At 39.3% G+C, this 21,581-nt stretch overlaps 1 protein-coding gene across 1 annotated transcript in view; it reads left to right on the top strand.

The window, feature by feature from the left end:
• The first annotated feature begins 330 nt into the window (after positions 1–330).
• AGPAT5 (1-acylglycerol-3-phosphate O-acyltransferase 5) overlaps positions 331–21,581 on the top strand; it is a 49,202-nt gene continuing 27,951 nt past the window's right edge. The window contains exons 1-4 of the mRNA XM_071741760.1: positions 331–797; positions 13,739–13,808; positions 14,143–14,258; positions 19,330–19,419. Coding sequence (XP_071597861.1) covers positions 579–797; positions 13,739–13,808; positions 14,143–14,258; positions 19,330–19,419 — 495 coding nt within the window. The 5' untranslated portion in view covers positions 331–578. The remainder of the gene's footprint in view (positions 798–13,738; positions 13,809–14,142; positions 14,259–19,329; positions 19,420–21,581) is intronic.

Raw genomic sequence — 21,581 nt, 5'->3', positions numbered from 1 at the left:
ACTAGTCGACTATAAGCGCGGGTGCCTCATTTCGCATGGTGCAGAGGAGCCTTCCGTCCCACCACGAGGGAACATCCCCGCACTCCCGCCCCGGGGGAGTCCTGCAGCCACTTCTCCGTGCCGGACCCGACTGCGGAGAGCGAGGGACAGAGACAGCGCCTTACACCTGCTCTCACTCCTGAAGAGCCCTCGTAGAAGTCCTGACCCGTGGGATCATCGGAGCACCCTTGGCAGCAACCCCCAGCCCCTAGGGCCGCCGCCGGGGCGGGGCCAGGGTGCAGCCCGCCCCTCCCGGAAGTCCCGCCGCGGGGCCGCCTTCCTGCCTGCGGCGCTCCTCCTTCGAGCGGGCAATATGGTGGCGGAGGCGGCGCGGGGGGAGCCGTGAGCCCGAGCCGGTGCCCATTTCCACGCCTTCCTCCCTGCCTTCCTCCCTGCCGTCGTCGTTGGCCGCTGCTTCCCAGCCCGCCTGACGGGTTTTCCCGGCGCGGCGGGCGATGCGGAGGGCAGGGCTGCCGGGCTGAGTGTGAGCGCGCTGCCCATGTGGGTGTCCCGGTGAGGCCGGGGGTGGCAGCGGGAAGATGCTGCTGTCGCTGGTGCTGCACACCTACTCCATGCGCTACGTGCTGCCCGCCGCCGTCATGATGGGCACGGCGCCCACCTACGTGCTGGCCTGGGGCGCCTGGCGCCTGCTCTCCGCCGTGCTGCCCGCCCGCTTCTACCGCGAGGTGGACGACCGCCTCTACACTATCTACCAGAGCATGGTGCTCTTCTTCTTCGAGAACTACACGGGCGTGCAGGTGAGCCTGGAGGGGAGGGGGGCTCCGGACTGGCGTCCCCCCGGCCGGCGGTGGCAGCAGGCGCTGGGGAGCCGCCGTTGGTGATGTCGGCCCCGGGGGCCGGTGGCCTCTCCTCAGGCCGCTCTGGCGGGCAGCACGTAGCCCGCCCGCCGCCATGTGGGGTCCGCCGGCAGCGGGTACCGGCGAGGGCTGCGGATCCGCAGAGGAGAGCCTCGTTTGGCAGCCGCTGTTGCACCTCTGGTGATGCTTTTCACGGAGTATTGGTGTTGTGTTCATTTTGCAGGTCGGGAAAACAGAAGGGATGTGACCGTGGTCATGCTCTGTCAGCAGTCGAATGGCAGCCTCCTTTTACGCTTGAACCCCGTGGCCTGTGTTGCACATTTGTAGTATTAAATTGGCAGTAGATAAGAAAACTAGAATTATAGAATGCTTTGGGTCGGAGGGACCTTAACGATCAAATAGTTAAGTTTCTGCCCACAGCCTTCTGTGGGCAGGGCCACCTCCCATCAGACCAGGTTGCTTGAAGCCCTGTCCAACGTTGCCTTGAGCACTTCTTCCAAGGACAGCGCATCCGCAACCCTGAGCAACCTCTGCTAGTGTCTCACCACCCTCAAGGGAAAGATGTTCTTTATAATATGGAAGTCTGCCCCCTTTCAGTTGGAAACCATTACCCCTTGTCCTGTGACTTCTAAAAAGTTCCTATTCAGCTTGAATGTACTTAATGCATGGACAAGTTTTTAATAGGTTATGTAACCTCCAGATTATTACAGGTTCTCAGTTTTGTTGCAGTCTATCCCTTATCATCTTTGGCCCTTAAATTTTGAATGAGCCATGGATTGTGATTATTCAGTATCTCAGAAAGTGGAGTACAAGGTTTCAGGTGACTAAGTTGGAATTGGAGGCCTTTCTTGAGTGACCAGAGGGATAATTCAAATAATACTTCACTTTATATCGCATGGTGTTAATTGTTTGAAAGTTTACATATTTTTCAATAACTTGAAAAGTAAATAAGGAGACTTAATTCTACATGGAAAAAATAATTACATAAATAACCTAGTGTGCCTAAACCTGACTTTCATCTTTGTCTGAATATACAGAGGTGTGTTTGAAGATGGTGTCAGCTGTAGGTGCTTGAGAGTAAAGAATAACAAGTGCTTACATGTTGACTGAAAGGTGACAGAGCTGGTACAAATAAGCCTTTCATATTTTCATATTTACAGCTAAAGCATTTGTCTGCTCTTAAGCATTTACTTTAAAATCGGGCTAGATCTACCCTGATTTCCAGTCTTGACCTGCAGTTGTAGGCCTCACTTCATAGCACCTCTGATGGAATCCCCTAAAGCCAGCTAAAGATAGAAAAATTGCAGTTTGACTTCAGGAAAAATGAAATGAATAAAAACCAAAAGTGAACTCTTTTAGTGATACTTAGGTTTTGATTCAGCTTATAACTCACCCTGGCATCTTGTCCAAAGAAGTTATTTTGTGATTTACATATGCTTTTTTGATTAAAAAGGAAAAAAAAAAAGAGGGAGCAGTAGTTCAAAAATTAAATACTTCCTGTTTTATCGGTCTTCTTTTTAATGTTCCACCTTTAGTGTAGATACCTTGATGTATAGTAACACACCTTAGTTGTTAGCTGCTGAAAGTATAGTAGTTTCATAGAATCATAGAATTGGCTGGGTTGGAAGGGACCTCAGAGATCATCAACCCTTTAATTCAGTCCATGCTAAGAATGAGATGCGAAACTCAGGGTATGAATTGTAATAGTGAAATTATGCAAGATTTCTACAAATAGTGGGAGCAGAATATTGATCACTTGGAACTTTTGATAAGAACTTGCTTCAAAAAAATGTCTGGGACATAATGGTACAGAGAGGAAAATGCTAACCAAAAGAAACAATAAGGCAACCATTGTCTGTTAGCATCTGTTTTGTTTTATTGCATTGGTAAAACTTCATCCACACCAAGGAAAAAGCTGGGGTGTGTGGAACAGTACAGGTGATCACTTAGGACAGTACTAAAATGGAGATGCCTTGTCACAGAAAGCAACAGATGACCTTGAGATGATATATGCAAAGCTGAAATAAAGGATAACAAACCCAAGTAAGAGAGCACAAAACCAGTGTGGTATGACACACAATAAGTAAAATTGTAACTGAGACTGAAAGGTAAATAAAAACTTGAAAATTGGGGTACATATGTGAAGAGGCAAGAGGTAGAATCCTTAAAATTTATCATTCAACTGGAATATATCCCCCATTAATTTGAAGAGAAACAGGGTGGCCTTTCAGATCTGCTTTTGCAAACACTGAACATGTTTAACTTGAAACTCCCAGTGGAAGGTTAAGCATGTTCCTGAGTGTTTGAGATTGGGATGGTAACCTGAGAGCTGCTGTGAACTGGCTGTTCTAAGGCATGTAATTAGAAGCAGAAGTGTAGCATCATTAAACTTGATGTGGCTTCATTAAGTTTACTTAATATAAACTTGTGTGGCTTCAGAAAGGCAGCTTGTAGGGCTTTACCAGCCAGTATTAAGTCATTGTAATAGCCAAGGGAGGGAAGAATTCAGCATCTCCTTTAGGTCTATTAATTTATGCAATTGATTTTTTTGTAACTGGATGAATGGGAGGCCAACAGCCTCATCCATCAGAATACTGGAATTTGTTGTGTAATCTCACTGAAGTAATAAGGATTATACAGATGCTTAAGTGACTTACTGAAAGTGCCTTTTTCTTAGCACTGTGACCATCTTACCCTATATAAAAAGTCTTTGATTTTATGCACTGTTTATCATTCTTTGATATATTCCACTTTCAATATCTGTGTTTTTTCAGTATAATAACACTCTAAGATAGTTGTGAATATATGAGATGTCTGATCTTAAAGTAATAATTTTGCTGAAATTCCCGATAATGTGAGAGGAGCCTTAAAAGAGTAAATTTGTTTTGACTGAAATACTAGTACATCTTGATATTTATTTATTTATTTGTCTGTCAGGAAGTGATGTTTCTGTGTATCATCTATTAGGCCAGCAAGCATCTAAATCTATCTTCCCCCTATACCCTATGCACAAACAAGCATATTCTTTTCTTGTTCTTCCTGACTCAAATGTTTTTAGCCAAGTTTATTAGAACAAAAATTGTATTTCATGCTATGAAGTAATTTTATCTTGGCAGCAAATTCTCCTCAGTTTTGTAGTAGAACTAAATAAGGTGATAACCTGATCTGCATGACAGAAAATCCTGAAAGACTAATGCCCTTTTCCTAAAGTATCTGACTTGAGGTCTAAAATAATTACAGAGTTATAATTGCTGTGAAGTCTTACTGAGAATTTATGTTTGAGAGAATGTCTCATGAAGTGATTGTCAAGGTTTACTTTCTTATACTGTATATACTTTCACTTTTTAAATTTTGGGTCAGATCTAGTTTTTGCCACCAAAACTATTTGTTTTACAGAGTCTAAGAGAACTTAGAGACTAAGATGGAATTAGTTTAAGTTTTCCAATAATTTTAGAATTCTGTTAGTAAATTGCCAAAACCAACCCATTTCCTGAGTATCATGCAAGAATTGGCTGTAGAAAACTGAAGAACCATCCTTTAGATCACAAAAAGCAACTCAGAACATGCCATTTCTTTAAACGTGTATGTGCAGTTTAGCAGATCTCCATTAATTTTATTAAGGAGCCATAAATACATAAGAATCTGTATGTGGCATTTTGACAATACCCTTCAGCAGTCTCCAGGATTATAGAATGAGTGAAAATACAAAGTCTGTTGGAAAGTGTCATTGAGAGAACAGTCCTGCTTTGGCCCTGTGTTGCTTTTGATACAAATGCACTTGTGTTGCTTCCCACCTGTCCTGCTGCAAGCTTCAAAACTGCTATAATACTCATCTAAGAAGAATATGTACAAGTTGCTTGAACTCTGTGTAAAGTGTGTAGTAAGTCTAGAGCAAAGGATGTTAATCTTATCAGCAACAATCTTATCAGCCAAAGCTGATGCAGAGCTGTCACTGACACAAATGGGTACAATTCCAGTGATTTGGAGAACTTGCATTTGCTTGTAGTGACAGATTTGGCCTTAAATTTATGAATCAAGTAGCTTGTGAACTCTGTGGTGATGTTACTGCTTCTGTCTTCACTGTGTTAGGGAATATGCATCTCTTATATTTTATACAGACAATGAACAGTTGCATCTCACTGGTAACCAAAATGGTTACCAATATTTTTGTGATGAGGATGTTTGAAGGGCTGAAAAGACTTCAGTAATTGAGTGTGATGAATGCTGTCATCTTTGTGACCCTTCACATCTTATGCCAGTTGCTGTTAGAGATGAAATTAATGCCTATTGTGTTTGTGCACATGTTTGGGATCAGATGAGGACTCGGTGTTCTTCAACTTTTTTTAGTTTTAATTGTGTTTGATACTTTGTATTGAATGGCAGTAAAGAAATAATATAAAAATCGTTACCCGGGCTGCTTCCTAAAGTTTCGTTTTCCATCAGAAAGGTTTTGACAATTGAATAAAATCCGTGACTGAATTAATGTGCATGGGTTTTGTTCAGTGCTTGAGTCAGCTCCCTTCCCTACCCCCACTTCCTGCTGAATAGGAGTTTTTGAAAGTGGTGCTTTCATTAAAGGCAGTACAAAATTCTGGTTTTCATTGTCATTACAGGACTCTGGAAGACTTGTGAGAATCAAATATTGCCTCAGTGTTGTTTAGCACAGCTGTTGAGTTTCTGATAGTAATTTTAGAAATTATGGGAGATCTCTGTTAATGCAACATGCTTTCTGAACTGATATTGGAGCTTGGACTTGCAGCATCTCAAAAAGGTTGAAAGCTAATTAGGATTAGAGCAAATTAACACTTTGTAGAGATACTGTGCTTCTGAACTCCTAATGGTGCTTTCCAAAGGAGTAGAATGTCTTGGCTTCCTATAAAATCTGTGAGAGTGCTGGGTGTCTGAGCTTGTGATGGATGCCCATTCCAGCCCCTGGCCACAGTTTGCATTGGAAGTGAGGGTTAAGAGGAGCTCTGTGCCCATCTTTATTCTATGGACAGCAGCCTTGTGAGACAAGGTTATCTACTTATTTCCTGCTTTCACTTTTGAAGCTCTTCAGCCATCCAACAAGATGAAGGTGGGAAGCAAAGAGGCAGTGCAAGTTTAATGGCCAAATTGCAGCATACTCATGTCAGGGAAGTGCTTCTGGTTGCTTTTGGTAAGGTGGGTTTTCATCTCTTAGGAACCTGGTTCTTTCCCACAGTGATGGGGGCATCGTAACCAGGCTTCATCACCAGGTTTCTTCAGGGCAGGGTTAAGGTGTTTCTTCTAGCTGCATTCTGTTAGATGTGACTGTCAGGGTCTGATTCTCCTCCAGGTGAGGACCCATTTCCCAGGCAGGCAAATGCTAACCAGAAGGTCAAAGGGGAACATCACTTTTCACCCTCTCCAGTTGTGTTTGAAAAGAAAGTGTCAGCAATTGCATTTTGCTGTGAGTCTGGTTTTATGAGTCTGTGCTTGAGGCCCTTGAGAATTCCTCCCAGTCTGGTGGTTCAGGAGAGGGAGAGCACTGGGATGGTATGGGAGCTGAGCAGGAAGGTGCAGAGCTGTAGACGAGGCAAAGCTCCCAGCTCAGGTGGCAGCTGAGCAGCCTCCTATGGCTTGTGCTTCCATAGTTCATTCCGTGTAGTTTGTAGCAGCAGCTCTCAGCACCAGTTCATGCTGCTGCTTTGCAAACCCATGTTAGCTATTAAAAGGCATGCTGAAAGGTCACGATCTTGGTAACTTGTCATTTATTTGCAGTGGTAAAGCTAATGAAACAAAGGTGATGGAAAGCTTGCTGTGCAAAGCTGTGAAAAGAAGATGGAGAATGTAGTGAATCCCTTTTGTGTGGCAAGCTTTTGAAAGAAGCTTTTTTATAATTAAATCTTTCTGCTGCTGCATGAAGATGCTTTACCCTGGCTCACCTCATTAGAGATAGGGGGAGCAGCTGTCTGAAGGCATAATGTCTTTTATAGTATACAACAAAGTCCTCTGTGTTATTGTAGCTGAAATTAAGTGATACCTACTAAGCCTGAGGGATGCAGCTTTCAAATTGAGGTGGGTGCCTAATTTTAGACTCTCGCATTCAACTGTGGTGTGAGGCAGCAAAAATAGATGTATTAGGTATGTAAGCATTGTGGTCATTCATTTTTAGGTATGGGAAAAGATATATTTGCATATATCTTAGTTTTTGTTCTGTCCGCCTTTGGTGACCATTTTGAGGGTGAAAATGAAGTCCTTTGACTGTGGTTTGTCAGGATCCTAGCTAGAGTTCTGGTAAGCTGCAGCTTTGTCATTGGGGCAGTCTGGAAAGAATTTTATATAGGGAGATTCCATATTTGATGCTGGTCTTGATCATCTCATATCTGTTGTTGAGTATATAAAAAATTTTAAAAAATCAAAATCAGAATCTGTTAGCAGTTTTAGAACTCAAGTATGAGCTACTGCTATCTGGGCTCATAAACTAGAGTGTGTGTAGATTTTCTTAGGATGTGCTTTCAAATTGGCAAGTCACAACTCTGCTTTTCTTATTTTTTTTTTAGAGTCCTTATTAATACAGTCTGTAATTTAAAACCAATATGTATGTTTATTTTTTAAAATTAGCTACCTATATCTAAGAAAATCATAAAATGTCAAGTATTTGTCAGGTAGGAAAACCTTAAGTCCACAGGGATGTTTGAAAGCACATATAACAGTATAACTTCTGTTTCCAAGTACTTAGCCAGCAAATTTTAGAGTTTCATGGCTTTATTTAGAAAACAATTGTTAAAATAGATTATTTTTTTTTAGTATCTTAAGATACAGTCCTTAATACAGGTTTGCATAATTTCTTGCAATTGGAAATACAAATTTTACTTATCAATACTGTTAAAGTTACTTCTTCACTTGTTATTATTCTGTGTATGGAGTTCTTTTGTGGTTTTTAGTTGTTTTGTTTTGGGGGCGTGTTTGGTTTGGGTTGTTTTGGGGGTTTTTTTTTCTTTATTTGTTTTTTTTTTAACCCGAATGAGTTTTATTCACTTTCCTCTTTTTGCATTTAACTGTGTTTTTGTAGATACTTGGCCATGGAGTTTTACAGTGCTCCTCCATGCTCTTTCCTTCTTGCATAATATGTACTTTATGTAAGGGTCGTCGTTAATTGAGAAGTTTTTTCTCCTGGTATTCTACCATCAGACACTGTTCTTGCTAAGAGAAATTTCTATTCATAGTTAAACATTTGACTCTCAATTATTTCAAACAATTTACCTCAGGGTTACAGAGTATCCTTTTTTTTCTCAATTTTCCTTGCTAGATAAAGTAGGCTCATATGTCAAGGACTTTGACACTGCAATTACAAGGAAGCATGACTTCTCAGGGAAAAACTATTCTTTAATCTTTGTTCTGTCAATTTGAATTTAAGCTATAAAGAGGTTTGAGATTAAAAAAAAATGAAATTGACTTATTGTAATTGTGGAACACGCCATAATCCAAGCCTAGAACTGTGTTGTAATCCAAAGCAAGTCATTTGCAGAAAGATACAGCAAATTATTTAGGCAATGCAAGTTGGATTTATTCAGAATTTGATACCAAAATCTTAAAATAATGTTACTGACAATCCCACTACTTTTCTTTCAACAAGACTGAAACATATGCCCTAAGTTATACATATGCCTTTTTTTTTTCTCAAAAGTTTTTTTTAAGCTAAGGAGTCCAGGCAGGAATGATGTAATTGTGTGTGCTTAAAGCAAAGTTCCCAACCCAGGTATAGCCCTGGTCAGAATCCAGAAGCAAACCTTCTGAATCTACAGAGTACTGGCAAATGGCAGTTAACATATGCTGACAGGACTGGGAACCTCAGAAAAAGTTTTAACACTTTGTTTTTTCCCTACTTGAACAAAGTCCAAAATTGAATTCTGGAGATTGAATTTTGGTACCTCTCTTTAACATAATGTGTTTGAGCACAAATTCAGTTTACAGGATGCATTAGTTCAGTTCTCTATACATCCATCCATCCCCACCACTTCTTTGGAAAAGATTCAGCAGTTTATTTTCAGAAGAGAGCATCCCCTCTCCAAAGATGTACCATTTGACAGCAGGGAGTGCAGTGTTAGGGTGGGATAGGATTTGAGATCCACATCTACTTCCCATGGGCTAGCTTATGGCAATTCAAAGATGGCAGGCTCAGTATCACAGTTTCTGTGAATCTCCTGCAGCATTGAGCTCCCCTAGAAGTCAAGAGCAACTGCTTCTGGTGCCATGGGTAACTGCTGGAGTGTTTTTGTTGAATCTAGTCTGGGACTGTTCAAATAAGTGTGAAGTAATTGAAATTTCCCTGACATACTTGGTATCGTGGAAACTTATTTTCATACTTAACATCAGATGTCTTCATACTTAACATCAGATGGTATGATTCAATGTTGCATAATCCATATATGTTACTAATACACTGTTCCTACAATAAAGAAATAAAATGACAGTATCTTTAAAAAAAATCTCTGCATTCTGGTTTAATCAGAAAATTAATGAGTTTATAAAAAATTGATTGCATATAGTATTCTCAATTTTTCCAGACCTCAGTCTCCTTTACTGGACCCCAGTAAAATACATAGCTGCTGATTGAACTCTCTGTTTGAATGAAATGGGTTGCATTGGGATTTTATGGTTTGATGCTGAGCCTGAGCAGCAGATTTCAGATTTGTGCAATGTAGTAAGCAGGTGGTGTCTTTAACTAATATGTCTATGAGGTGTAGCAATAATTTGACTATTACAAAAAAAACCCTGTATGTGACCTAAAGGTTTCTTTAGCAACTGATATTTAAAGGTAAACTTTTAATTTGTTTTGCAGTTATAGAGAAAAAGCAACTCAAAACTAAAACATAGAAGTCCTTTCACTTTCTGTCATATCAATGTTTCTTAAGCTGTAACATGTGAAACACATATCTGTTAAATGCAAACAAAAGTCTTTTTCTCTCTCCCGTGAAGAAAATTAAACATTTGAAATTCTTACAGTAGAACATCTGAAAACCTGATAAATTTGTCAGCACCAAGTGCAAGTTCCACATTTGTATCCTGTCTTGAGCCTTGTCAAGCGGGGTAAATAGATGCTGTGATCTGAGGTACTTTCTCTAGAAGCTCAAAGGACTGGTTGTGTCATTGTTCTGCAGTTCACACCTGGTTTCTTTGAATGAAGAGGGAGGAGGGTTATGAAGTCTGAGGAACTAAGAATGAGTGTGATGGGACATGGATGAGAGATGATTTGAGGTTTTACCACCAACAGCCAGCTGTGTTGCATTCCTGTTACTGAAGCAGAAATGCCAGATCTGCTTGGAAGTCAGCTCCTGAGCTGCTCCCTTTATCAGCCACATCCAGTTATCATAGTAAGATAATCTAGGAGCTTGGTGTTGTCACCAGTTGACCTGCAAGCTGGTCCTCTGATAGTGTGATTACTTTTACCTCGAGTTATTTTTGTCACGGCCCTGTTTACTGAGCTGATGTGGCAAGGATGTGATTAAATGATCTACTTAATCTTCTTTGCTATGTGCAGATTTCATAAGCAAGAAATAAAATTATTTCTGAATTGGGACCATCCACCTTGTTGCAGTGAATCCCTATGCATATTACAGGCCATTCAGGTACGGCAGCCATACACAGCTGTTCCACATAGCTCCATGACCTACCTCATTCGTGCAGCCATAGTTTAATATGTTGTACTGGAAGAAGCAGAGGCTGCTAGGGAAGCTGAAACTGCTGTCACCAGATCTCCCAGGAGCTTCCATTTGCATGCCTGGATCAGCCTGTCACTGAATTAGTAAATCCTTCCATCAGGCAATGTGTTATAATCCTGCCAGTGAATCGGAGCTTTCTCTGGCCACCACACTGAGGTATGTCCTGTGGCTGCTGAGCAGTTCTGTGTATGGCATCCAGGGGAGCTGGGTACCAGCCTTCCCACAGAAGGGAATCTGTTTACATCCAGTTTCCTTTATTTCAGGTCTGACTGGATTGAATTTGACAGCACTGCTATGTGAAAGAGCCATACCAACAGTGTTACCCGTTATTGTGAACTGGGCTGTGAAACAACCAAAACATGGCTAAAAGCACATGTTGTAATATTCTTTACCCAAGTAAATGTTTTCAAAGTTAGACTGTAAATCTCTAGCTATTTTCCCTCAAATCTCTCCTTTCTTAGGCTTGCTATGTTGCTCTTCCTTTTAACTTATCTTTACTTGACTTCATTGTGACTTTTCTTTTTTGTAGCAAAGCAGCATCTGTTCAAATTAGGTTTCTCCCTTGTTTCATTGTGGTGGACAGGACATTTAGTTTCTCAGTCTTTGAAGCTGATGCGTAGGTAGAATATGTATATGCTGTGGCATACATATTTGGAGACTTCTGAATAGTGTCTGGAACATCAGATATGTTAGCTTGGGAAAGTGAAACTTGCCTTCCAAGGATGTCTTGCACCACTTGCCTTGTGCTGGCTTAGTGAGTGCCCTGCAGAGGGGAAGACCCCTCCCTGTGGTGCTCTGCAGACTCTGAGAATGGCACTGTTGTTCTGAGGGGTGGGAGTCTCCCAGCTCCTCTGATCTAGTGCACAAACCCGGCACTCTGGGCACTTTTTTCAGCATTGCTGTCTCTGGTAAATCACTCAGGTGCTTGCCTGCACTGCATCAGCGGACTGAGAAGGAGCCAGTCAGTGCTGCATGGGCTGTGCAGCAGGGCATTCTGCAGAATTAGCTACAAACAGCAGCAGGGAGTCTGTATGGTTTCACATGAACTGCTCTGGTTCACTTAAAAGCATCAAATGGCCAGAAATTGAAGGCTTGCCCTGAGGGAACTCTTCCCCTTCTTATCCACAAGCAGGTGAATTCTTCACGTGTCATCTTAGAGGAAGGGTGACAACATTTCTGCAGATTTCAAAGCTCTTAAATGTTAGCCCTCTGTCGTGTAAGGTCTATGAAAATTTCCAGAAATATACCAAGAAAGCCAAAATGTTTCATTCTCAGAAGGAGAACTGTGTGGCTGTTCATAGAACAGGTGTCTCTTGTGGAATGAAGAAGCCTCTAGAGAGTGTAGGTTGGAAGTTGCCGTAACAGTTGTGTTTTAGCTTTGTAGTTCTCAGTTCCTAGCTGTGAATGTCTAACACGACAGTAGCTGTTTGCTGGCCTTTCATGACCTTTATAAACCTTTTCCTGAGATTATTGAAATGGGCAGTGCTGGAATGAATGATGCTGCTGTTAAAGCTGTTGCATTCACTTAGGCTGAGCCATCTCAGCAAACAAAATGTTGTTTCCAGATTTTCTCACTCCTTCACTGGCTTTGAAATAAAATATCCCAATTTTTGTGTTTAGTGAGAACTAATTGTAAATGGGCAAAGATGGAGTTGGGCTTTTCTTTTAGTTCTGTAGAGCAATATGGCTATGTGCTTTATCATAAACACATCAAATTTTGGTCCATTACATGTAAAAACATAAGTGTTATGGTAAAACTTCATGTTGTACATGGAAATTGCTTACAATAACAATGAGCGGGTGTTCCTCTGGGATTAAAAAGAGAACAAGATCCAATATTGAAATAAAAAGTAATACAGATTAACTGTTACATTTGGCAGACAGTCACACGTGGTTTTTTAAGGGAATGATCCTTTGTTTTTACTCATGCAATAGTCATGAGTGAATGCTTTGAATTGTGGATTTGATTACACTGAGATTTTGGCTTTGTGCATTAAAGAGGCAATTTTTAGAAGTTGGAGTTACATATTTTCAAACCCTGTGTGGTGCAGCTCTTGCAGTGTCAAGGACAGATTTTGCTTTCCTCTTGTTCTTGGAGGATGCTACCCTAGAATGTACTGTCTGGAAGAGCTAAGCTTCATTAGATAAGGAAAATATTTATTAAAGATAATTGACTGCATGAATCATTCAATTCAAATTGAATTCAAATTGAATGTTAAGCCTCTTCTACTTAGTAAACTGTGAAAGGACCAGAGGAAATGGACAGAAGCTGCACCAGGGAACATTTAGGCTAAATACTAGGAAATATTTTTTCACTGAGAGGGCTGTCAGGCATTGGAATGGTCTGCCCAGGATAGTGGTGGAGTCACTGTCCCTGGAGGCATTTAAAAGGCATTTGGACCTGGTCCTTAAGGTCATGGTTTAGCAGCTGGCTGTAGTGTTTGTCAAAGGTTGGACTTGATGTTGGAGATCTCTTCCAACCTAAACATTCTGTGGTTCTGTGAAATGGTTTAATAATTTCTCATTTTACATTTGAAACAAAAGGAATGAATCCATATTACAAACTAACTTGAATTAGACTACTTCTGCATGTTGCTTTGTAGTCATGCTCTCAGAAGATTATTTCAGTGATAGGCAGTGACCCCTCCAGAGGAGAAAACTACAAGGTTACTTTAATGTAAATGGACAAAAAAGCAGACACCCCACAACTTCTTGCTTTTTTGTTCATTCTTAATGGTTAAAATCATGACAAATGGTTGAAATTTCATTCTTGATCTAATTCAGGAAAACTGCCATTTTAGATAGAATGATAAGTGTCTGGCTGAAGCATGTCTTATTCATTAGATGTATAAAGTTAAGTGGGGGATTTGTGGATGTCTATGGTGCCTCCTTACCTTTAATTATATTAATGTAGGAATCTTGTGGATGTAGGTCAGCTTGCATGGATCCAGGTCTAGGGTTGAGGCACAGCAACAGGGTAGCTGTTTCTAAACTTTCATTAATATTCACAGCTTTGTTCGTAAGTCATGCATGATGGTTACTGATGGACTGCTGGGGTGTTTATTGTGTTTGTAGTGCTGCCTTGTTGATAGTTTTCATAGTAAGTAGGTAATTACTGTGTTGGACATCACATTGCAGCCTAATGCTATGAAAATTAATAAAATAATACTGTATTTCTTTCTTCCTTTTTTTCAGGTAATAATCTACGGGGATTTGCCAAAAAATAAAGAAAATGTAATATATTTATCAAATCATCAGTGTACAGGTTTGTGGGTTTTTGGTTTTTTTTTTCTTAGCACTTTTATAGAGTTATCTGTTGCATTTGTATAACAATAAATATATATATCTATATATAAATATATTTTTATATGTATCTTATATATGCATTATATAAGCTTATATATATTTATATAAGCTATTTATAGCTTATCTGTTTCCTGTGTCTTTACAGCCTAGCATTAAAAAGCAAAATTTAAACTTAAGAACTTCTAGTTGAGAAACCTTTAATGATATTTTTATGTCAAAACGTGCAGTTTTTGTTTCACCAGTGGCAATTAAAATACAGTTGAACTAAATATTTTGGGCTTTTGTCTTTGCAGTTGACTGGATTATTGCAGACATGCTGGCAATTAGACAGAATGCTCTTGGGCACGTCCGATATGTCTTGAAAGATGGATTAAAATGGCTCCCACTGTATGGGTGGTATTTTTCACAGGTAAGCCCATGCAGTTTTCCCTCATTGTGTGTGGATAAAATATGCAAGATACACTTTCCTTCCAGTTATCATATGTGTTGTGAAGTTGTAGTTCTCAGCCAGCACTTGTTTATTTGATGATGAAAATGGCTGATTTCAATCAGACTTGTATCTTATTTAAGAGATGGTGATTAAAGAATTGCTTTAAATTTTAAATGAATAATTTTTATGAATCATGTTTATTACTACAATTCTAAAGACTGATAGAAACATTTCAGAATATTCTGTAACTTTGTTCTTTTTACAGTCCAAAACCCCACTTAGGAGTAGGGATAAACTGACTTTTTTCTGATGCATGAGGTAGGGGTATTTATAGTGTTGCAAATTAAATTCATTTAGTTCTAAATTGAATTAAATTGATTGCTGTGGTGTACTTATTTTTCAGTGTTTTGGTTATTTCAGCAAAACACAAAAGAGGAAGAAAATTGGACCTTAGTATAGTGTGGAGAAAAGCAGATCCCAGCCTCTGCAAAAGTGTTGATGGTTTTGCTTTGGACTTCAGTTAAACAAAAACACTGTAAACCTGATTCTAACTGTTTCTGTCACTACCTTTTACTTTCTTCATATGTAATGCTCCTGTTGCTCCTTTTAGTTTGAGAGCTCAACCTGATATGACTCAGAATTATTCAGTTACTGAAGAAACAGTGGGCCATATTCACCACACAGCCAACATCCTGAGTGGATGTGATCTTTAGTCTAAAATGGTGGAGAACAGTGTGAATGGCATTTACCTCCCTAAAATCCTCTATGAATTTGTCAAATATGTTCTTTGCTTTTTCTGAAAGCAGAACTGTTTCTCTATACAAATAAAATAAAACGTGGAAGGGTATGTCTTTGGAAGTATTTCTGTGTTTTGCTAGGTGATCAGAAATGGCTTCTGATCTCAGTATTTATCTCAGTTGTTAGAACAGAAATGGACTAGGTTTTGTGTAACTGTTCCAAAATGCCTGTTTGATAAAATTTTTCTCTGTTGGCTTCTGGCCCTTCTCTGATCTCCTTTCCCCTCCCAGATAGGCAAAAAAACCAGGAAAAAAAAAAACCCAAAACACTTAGAAAAATACTTCTAATAGAATTAGACTGTTTGATTGAGTTGAAGGTCATCCGTGTCCAAGAGGATAGGGGATATTGAGATAAATACTACACTGGTTATCATTTGAGCTATATATTAGTTTGTAAGGGAATATATGAAGAGCAGATAACTCCATGTCCAATTAGGAGGCTTTACTCTGTCCCTTATCTTTAACTGTATGTTCCTCTATCTCTCATCCTTTGCACTCTTGCATCTCTAAGTCAAGTGAGTTTATTGCTAGAACCAGCATAAAGGGGAAAGTGTTGAGTACACAGCCATGGCTGGAGGGTGGGGAGGAAGAAGGATAGCCCTTGTCTGGCATTTGACTGTGAAACCTTGCCTCCAAGGAGCTGATGTAGTCTGGATTACATTTAGAGAGTATTGAGTGACAGTAGGTAGTACATCCATGAACTGCCTAATTAGTATAGGAGTAGTTATAGAACAGGAGGCACCTTTAACAGTGGCCTTTCCCAGCAATCAGATGCAGCCCTCTTGTTTGGGCACAGCTACCTAGTTTGAACAGAAGTTCAGAGTCTTGCATCATGCCATTAAGATGCCCATTTAGGATGTGAACTGTTTCACTATTTTACCACACCATTTTATGCCACAGGTAATGGTTGAGAATCCTCCTGTCTGTTCAGTAAGCAAGAGTTATTAAGAGTGTCTCCTGAGATCCAGGAGACAGGATCTCGGGAGATCCAGGTTGAGTGTTGTTTTCAGCTTGATGGTTGAAAATGTTTGTTGTCTTCTGGATCAGTGCCTTAAACAAAGTAGGCTAGAAATCTGGGCTGGAGCATGGGTGATTGCCATCCTTTCTTCTTAAATTGTTAAGTTAAGAAGAGAGTATGCTGCAGAGAAAATAAGACTATTTACAATTTCTTGTTGTTCATGGGTTTGCTGCCCCAGTCCTTAAATTTTAGTATGGATTGTCTCACACTGTCGTGAGGGTATCTACTGGGATAAAAGGGACTTTTCTGTTGACCACTGTTTGTCCCCACTAATGACTGATTCTCTACAGTTTTCTTCCACTCAAGTGGCTAGTGTGCTGCACAGAAATATTTTGCTCTTTGTCCTTGCCTGTAGTCATTACATTAGTAATGATTTAAGTCTGCTTTAGTTAAAATACAGATGACAATATTCCATCTGCTATGACTAACTATCCAGAAATTATTTTCTTTTTTAATATTTTGGAAAATTACTATTGCTATCTGGAATATCTGGTGCTCTCTTTCCTGACTGCTATATTGACTGTTAAAAGAAAGTTCCTGTGGAAATTAATCTGAATGTAGCCTACAATTTTAATCAAAACATATAAATAAAATCTCCCCAGCTGTGGGTTCCTCAAAACATAAATCTACTACAAAATTTAGTGGGGGGATGATAATATCTCTATTTTTTAACATATTTATTTCAATGACACAAATGAAAGGTGGCTTACCAACAGTGGTGGTGCGTGTGTGTTTAAACGAACAAGACGGGATGCAGCAGGACTGCAGTGCAAGCTAATAGGTATTTTTATTGTTTTTATCACACCAAACAGTGCAAAAACATAAAGCACTTCCTGCCCTTCCTGTTGATGTTCTGTCAGTGATGTCACTTACACTCCACTAAAAGTTTCCAGAGCCACGTAATTACGCCATGCTCACGGAATTCATATTCCCTACCTCAGGTAAACATCCTGTTTGGAAATAAACGTGGTCTGGATGTCCAGGAGAGCAAAATTCAGGCACAAAGGAAGTGTATTTGTAAACATAATCCATTGTTGACTGAGAGAGGGGCTTTTAAAGTACAGCGGAAAAAATTATAACCTTAAAAACAGCACTTCCAGAAATCTATTTTGAAAAACATTCATATATTTGATCTCTTACTGAAAAGGAAATGCAATACAAATTGGGGAATTTGAGCTATATACAATTGCATAACTAGCATTCTTCTTTGGAGTCAGCTATCTAATAGCAAGAAAAGAAAAGAACCACTTAGATTAACCTTTTATGTTTCAGGTTTGATTTATTAGGTAGAACTATTCCTTTTTATAAAACTGGCAGTTAAGTGATTGTTTACTCATATATGAGAAGTACAATATATTTCTGAGTATTAAAAAGTCTGAGATGGGATCATCAAACCTGTCTTTGGTGTTGTGGTGACCCTAAGCAAATTGTACATCAGTAATTTGATTTCTCCGAGGTCACAAATCAAACAAGGAAAAGGTGGTTTGGTGCTTTCCCAGTTTGCTGCACTTGGTTAGCAATTTGAGAAATAAGGAAAAACCCTGATTCCATCCTTAACTCATTTATCAAAGCTTGACCAAGGTGAGCTCATACAGAATGTTGACCTACTAATTACGTATAAGTCTTGTATATATAGTAGATGCATTATTTCTCACACCAGGCTGAGTCTTCTGTTAGTGAAAGTGGTTGTTGTGGTATCTGTACAGCATAACACTGTACAGCCTTTTAATAGTGGCAGATGTTAAAAACTTTCTTACATGTGGAGTGTATAGATAACATGTGGCTGTCTGCACAGCTGGTGGAACATTTTTTTGTTAATGCTGCCATCTATTCAGGACTGGTAAACTGCTTGTGGCATGGGGCTGATAGTGATGCTTCAGCTTACTAAAGGCCAGCTTAAGTCATGTGAAATACCACCAGCTAAGCAGCAGATGCACGGCCATCTCTGCACCCAAAGGCTGAAAGCACTTTGCATAGCCCCCTCTAGACTTTATTCCTGTTTATGCCATGAAAATAAAGTAATAGCCACCCCATCCCCCCCCCCCCCCCCCCCCCCCCACACACACACACCAGCACCCTCAACCCTACCCATTTCTATAATGCACTGTGTCTTTTCCTGAGATAAAACATTTGAGTGAGGTTCAGCTCTTAGTAGGTTTAACCTCACTGTCATCTTTCAGTTAAGAGTTTATAAAACCCTAAGTGGGCAGAAATTATCTGACTAAACCTAGTGCCAACAGTCAGGGTGGGCAGAGAAGAGTTTCAGCAAGTTAGGGAATCAGTTAGAAAACCCATGAAAACAATGTACCTTAAAAGCAGAAGTCTGTTATTTGCAAGCTGTATTTTTTTTCAGAATTCATTGTATCAGTAATTAATTTTGAAGCATGTTTTTTAAAACATCCTCTTACTAGCTATGCTGTAGATAAAATAATAGGAGAGGGAAATTATGAGGCAAATTTTACTTCTTTATCACCCTCTTCCTTTGTGTGTCATAGTCCTTTAACTGTAGTTTTTGTGATAAATTGTGTGGAACAAGTTATAAAATTAATCTTTTCCAGAAAATGGTCTGACTTCTTTTAATGGTTTTCAGGCAAAAGACTTTTATAAACTTTCTCGCCTTCTGAAGATTTTGTGTTACTTATTCAATTATCTCAGCATATAACTTTCTTTGTTAGAAGTTTGATTCTCTATTAAAGTGCATGGAAATTTTAAAGATCTTGTTACTTGTGCTATTCGTACATTTTGTATGTGGAGGTAGATAATTGTAAATCCAATATTTGTATTAGTTGCTAATTAAGAGTGTGCACATAAGATTGAAAACCATGGACCTATAAGGACTGGTATGTGACTGACTTCAGTTGTGTGATTTTTCCTTGTTGTATACAAGTTTAGGTGCTTGTCAGTCTTCTTGAGAATAGATAGATCCCTGGGATTGGATCAGATGCCATCTTCTGGTTAATTATTTAGCACCTTTAAACAAGATGCTTCACATGTCTTATATTTTGGGCTTTTGTTAGCTCTGATCTTTTTTTAAACAGTTTTTGTATACTTAAGTACATGCAAACGTAGAATTAGTTTCAGGTGCTTTCATCCTGGGAGAAAACATCTTGTGGTCAATTTGCAGCATGAGTCATAAAAGGTGACTTGTCACTTTCATCCTGTTTGTTCTTCTATCAACTGTTCTACATTAAACTACTGAAATATTTAATTTTTTTTCTTTTTTTTTCTCTGTTAGCATGGAGGAGTCTATGTAAAAAGAAGTGCCAAATTCAATGAAAAAGAAATGAGAGAGAAGTTGCGGGCCCAGGTGAAAGCTGAGACTCCAGTAAGATTTAACCTTCCTTCACCCATTTTCCTCATTTGTTTGATATTTATTTTTAATGACAAAGGAGAAATGAACCATGCCTGAAACCTACAAACTAGAAGACTGCAGTCATGGATTCATTTTTTTTCTGTATCTTAAACAGTTACTTTCTGTGGTTAGAATGAGACCTCAAATTTAACTTTTGATTCTGTCATTTAACTTAATGATTCTGTCTCTAGAGGACAGCGAGTATCTGGAATAAATCTTAGAAGTTGTAGCACTTTCCTTGAGAAATTGTCTGTGTTTCAAAGGACTACATTCTGACTACTTTGTATGCTTTTGTGAGAGTGATATTTTTGTAGAATACCTATTGTTTGATCTTTTAAAAGTCAAGCACTGATCTTATCAAATCTTAATTAGTCATCCCAATGATCAGTCGTTTTTAATGGCTGTGCTATCTTAGAACGGAGTAACTTTGTCTGCTATGCCTGGAGGAGAAAAAAAAGCAAAAAAACAAACAAAAAAACAACTTTTCATAATTTTCCATCTGAAGAATGATTGTTGGTGCCAAGTGACTTTTCTCATGACTCCCTGTATGGTTTGTGGCTCAGTGGTTACAGTCACTGTGGTTCACTTCCATTACTTGCTGTGCATTAAAATATTTTCTGCCTTTTTGGCTAGACTTAAGAAAACCATCTCACCCAGACTTGATACAGAACAGTTATGCTTCCGTTTTATTTCAAAGGGTGTGATTAGCACTTGCCACTCCAGATACTAAGTGGCAAACCTTTTATAAGCTGAGGCTTCAGTAAAAGGAATGCACTGGGTTTTTTGACCTTCATAATGGTCTTAGAGTTTGTTTTTTTTCCAGTTTTTGGAGATAGTGTCTTCAAGTTTGTGCATGTGTCTGTGTTGAAAAAGTAAACTGGCTTAATGCCTACTGGGAGGCTTAAATGAGTAGTGTCCCTCTTTAAGGCAGTGCTCAAACTCATTTTCTCTTGGACTAAGTTTTAGTATTAACAGGGTGGGTTTGTTAATTAAGGTGATCTATTTCAAGTTTTTAGTAAGTAAGTTACTAAGGTCATAAATACATTATGACAAGTAAACTGCTTTCCAATTTCTAATGATGTCCACATGGAGAAGATGGTCATATTCAATAATGGTAACTTTTCCTGCATTACCACAGAGGGCCCTGCAATGTGAATAGGTTGCATTGCATCAAGTTATTTTCTGTATGTCAGTGGCAAAGATTCTACTATCTGTAAAACTTGTGGTGTAATATAATAAACAAAGGCATACTGAAGAATGTATGAAACATATCTGTAGTCCTCCCCCTGAACAGTTCCTCTCTCTGCAGAATGCTCCTTAAGTTTGCTTTAGTTAGGCTGGATGAAATATCCCAGCAGGGTGTTTTTCCTACATAGGTCCATGGATTCCTGCTAGTCAAAGGGGTGGCTTCTCATTGAGTCTGGCTTTCTGGCTTCCCTGAGCACCCTATAAAATACTGGGTGGTCTTGTAGTTGTTTTGATTGTGATAATAGTCTTGATTTGAACTCACTATTAAATGAGTCTGTTCTAGAAACGTGGATCTTTTTAAATACAATCTTAAGAAGGTGTGCCTAGAAACTCATCAAATTCTTCATGTCTTTGGAAACCTACAGATGGAGTTCAGTGTTGCTGCAGTGCTATAAATTGACTGGACAGGCTCTTGGGTGCTTTTACTGCAAGTGGAATGTAAGGGGAGGTTTGAGCATAAAGCTTTTCCTTAAAGCTGCAACTACTGTGAGTTCTCCTTTCCATGGTGGATGTCTACACATGATTAATAAATAAATCCAGATGTTTTTTCTTCTGGACTCATTTTTCTCCTCTTCCCTCAGTTGTATGTGGATTGAAAACCTACACCTAACCTATCTAAGCTATTGCCAAATGAATTTGAGACCACTTAGGTACACTTGTTTTTTAGTGTAATTTGACTGTCTGGAGGTTCAGTGTTGGAAATGAGCACAGAACCTGGATATGCTTACCAGGCAGTTGTTGCCATTTTCCTCAGTTTCTTGGGTGGCAATATAGAAGAGAAATAATTGTAACTGCAGCAGACATGCATTCTGCTTTAAATCTCTTTCACTCAAACCATGTAGGGAATGATACTTAAGTTTTACAAAAAACAAAGCTGTCAGAAGCCT

This window comes from Heliangelus exortis, chromosome 3, assembly GCF_036169615.1.
Source record: "Heliangelus exortis chromosome 3, bHelExo1.hap1, whole genome shotgun sequence".
NCBI classification, from domain to species: Eukaryota; Metazoa; Chordata; class Aves; order Apodiformes; family Trochilidae; genus Heliangelus; species Heliangelus exortis.
Note: the sequence above shows the minus strand (reverse complement) of the source record. Positions and strands in the feature narration are given on the sequence as shown.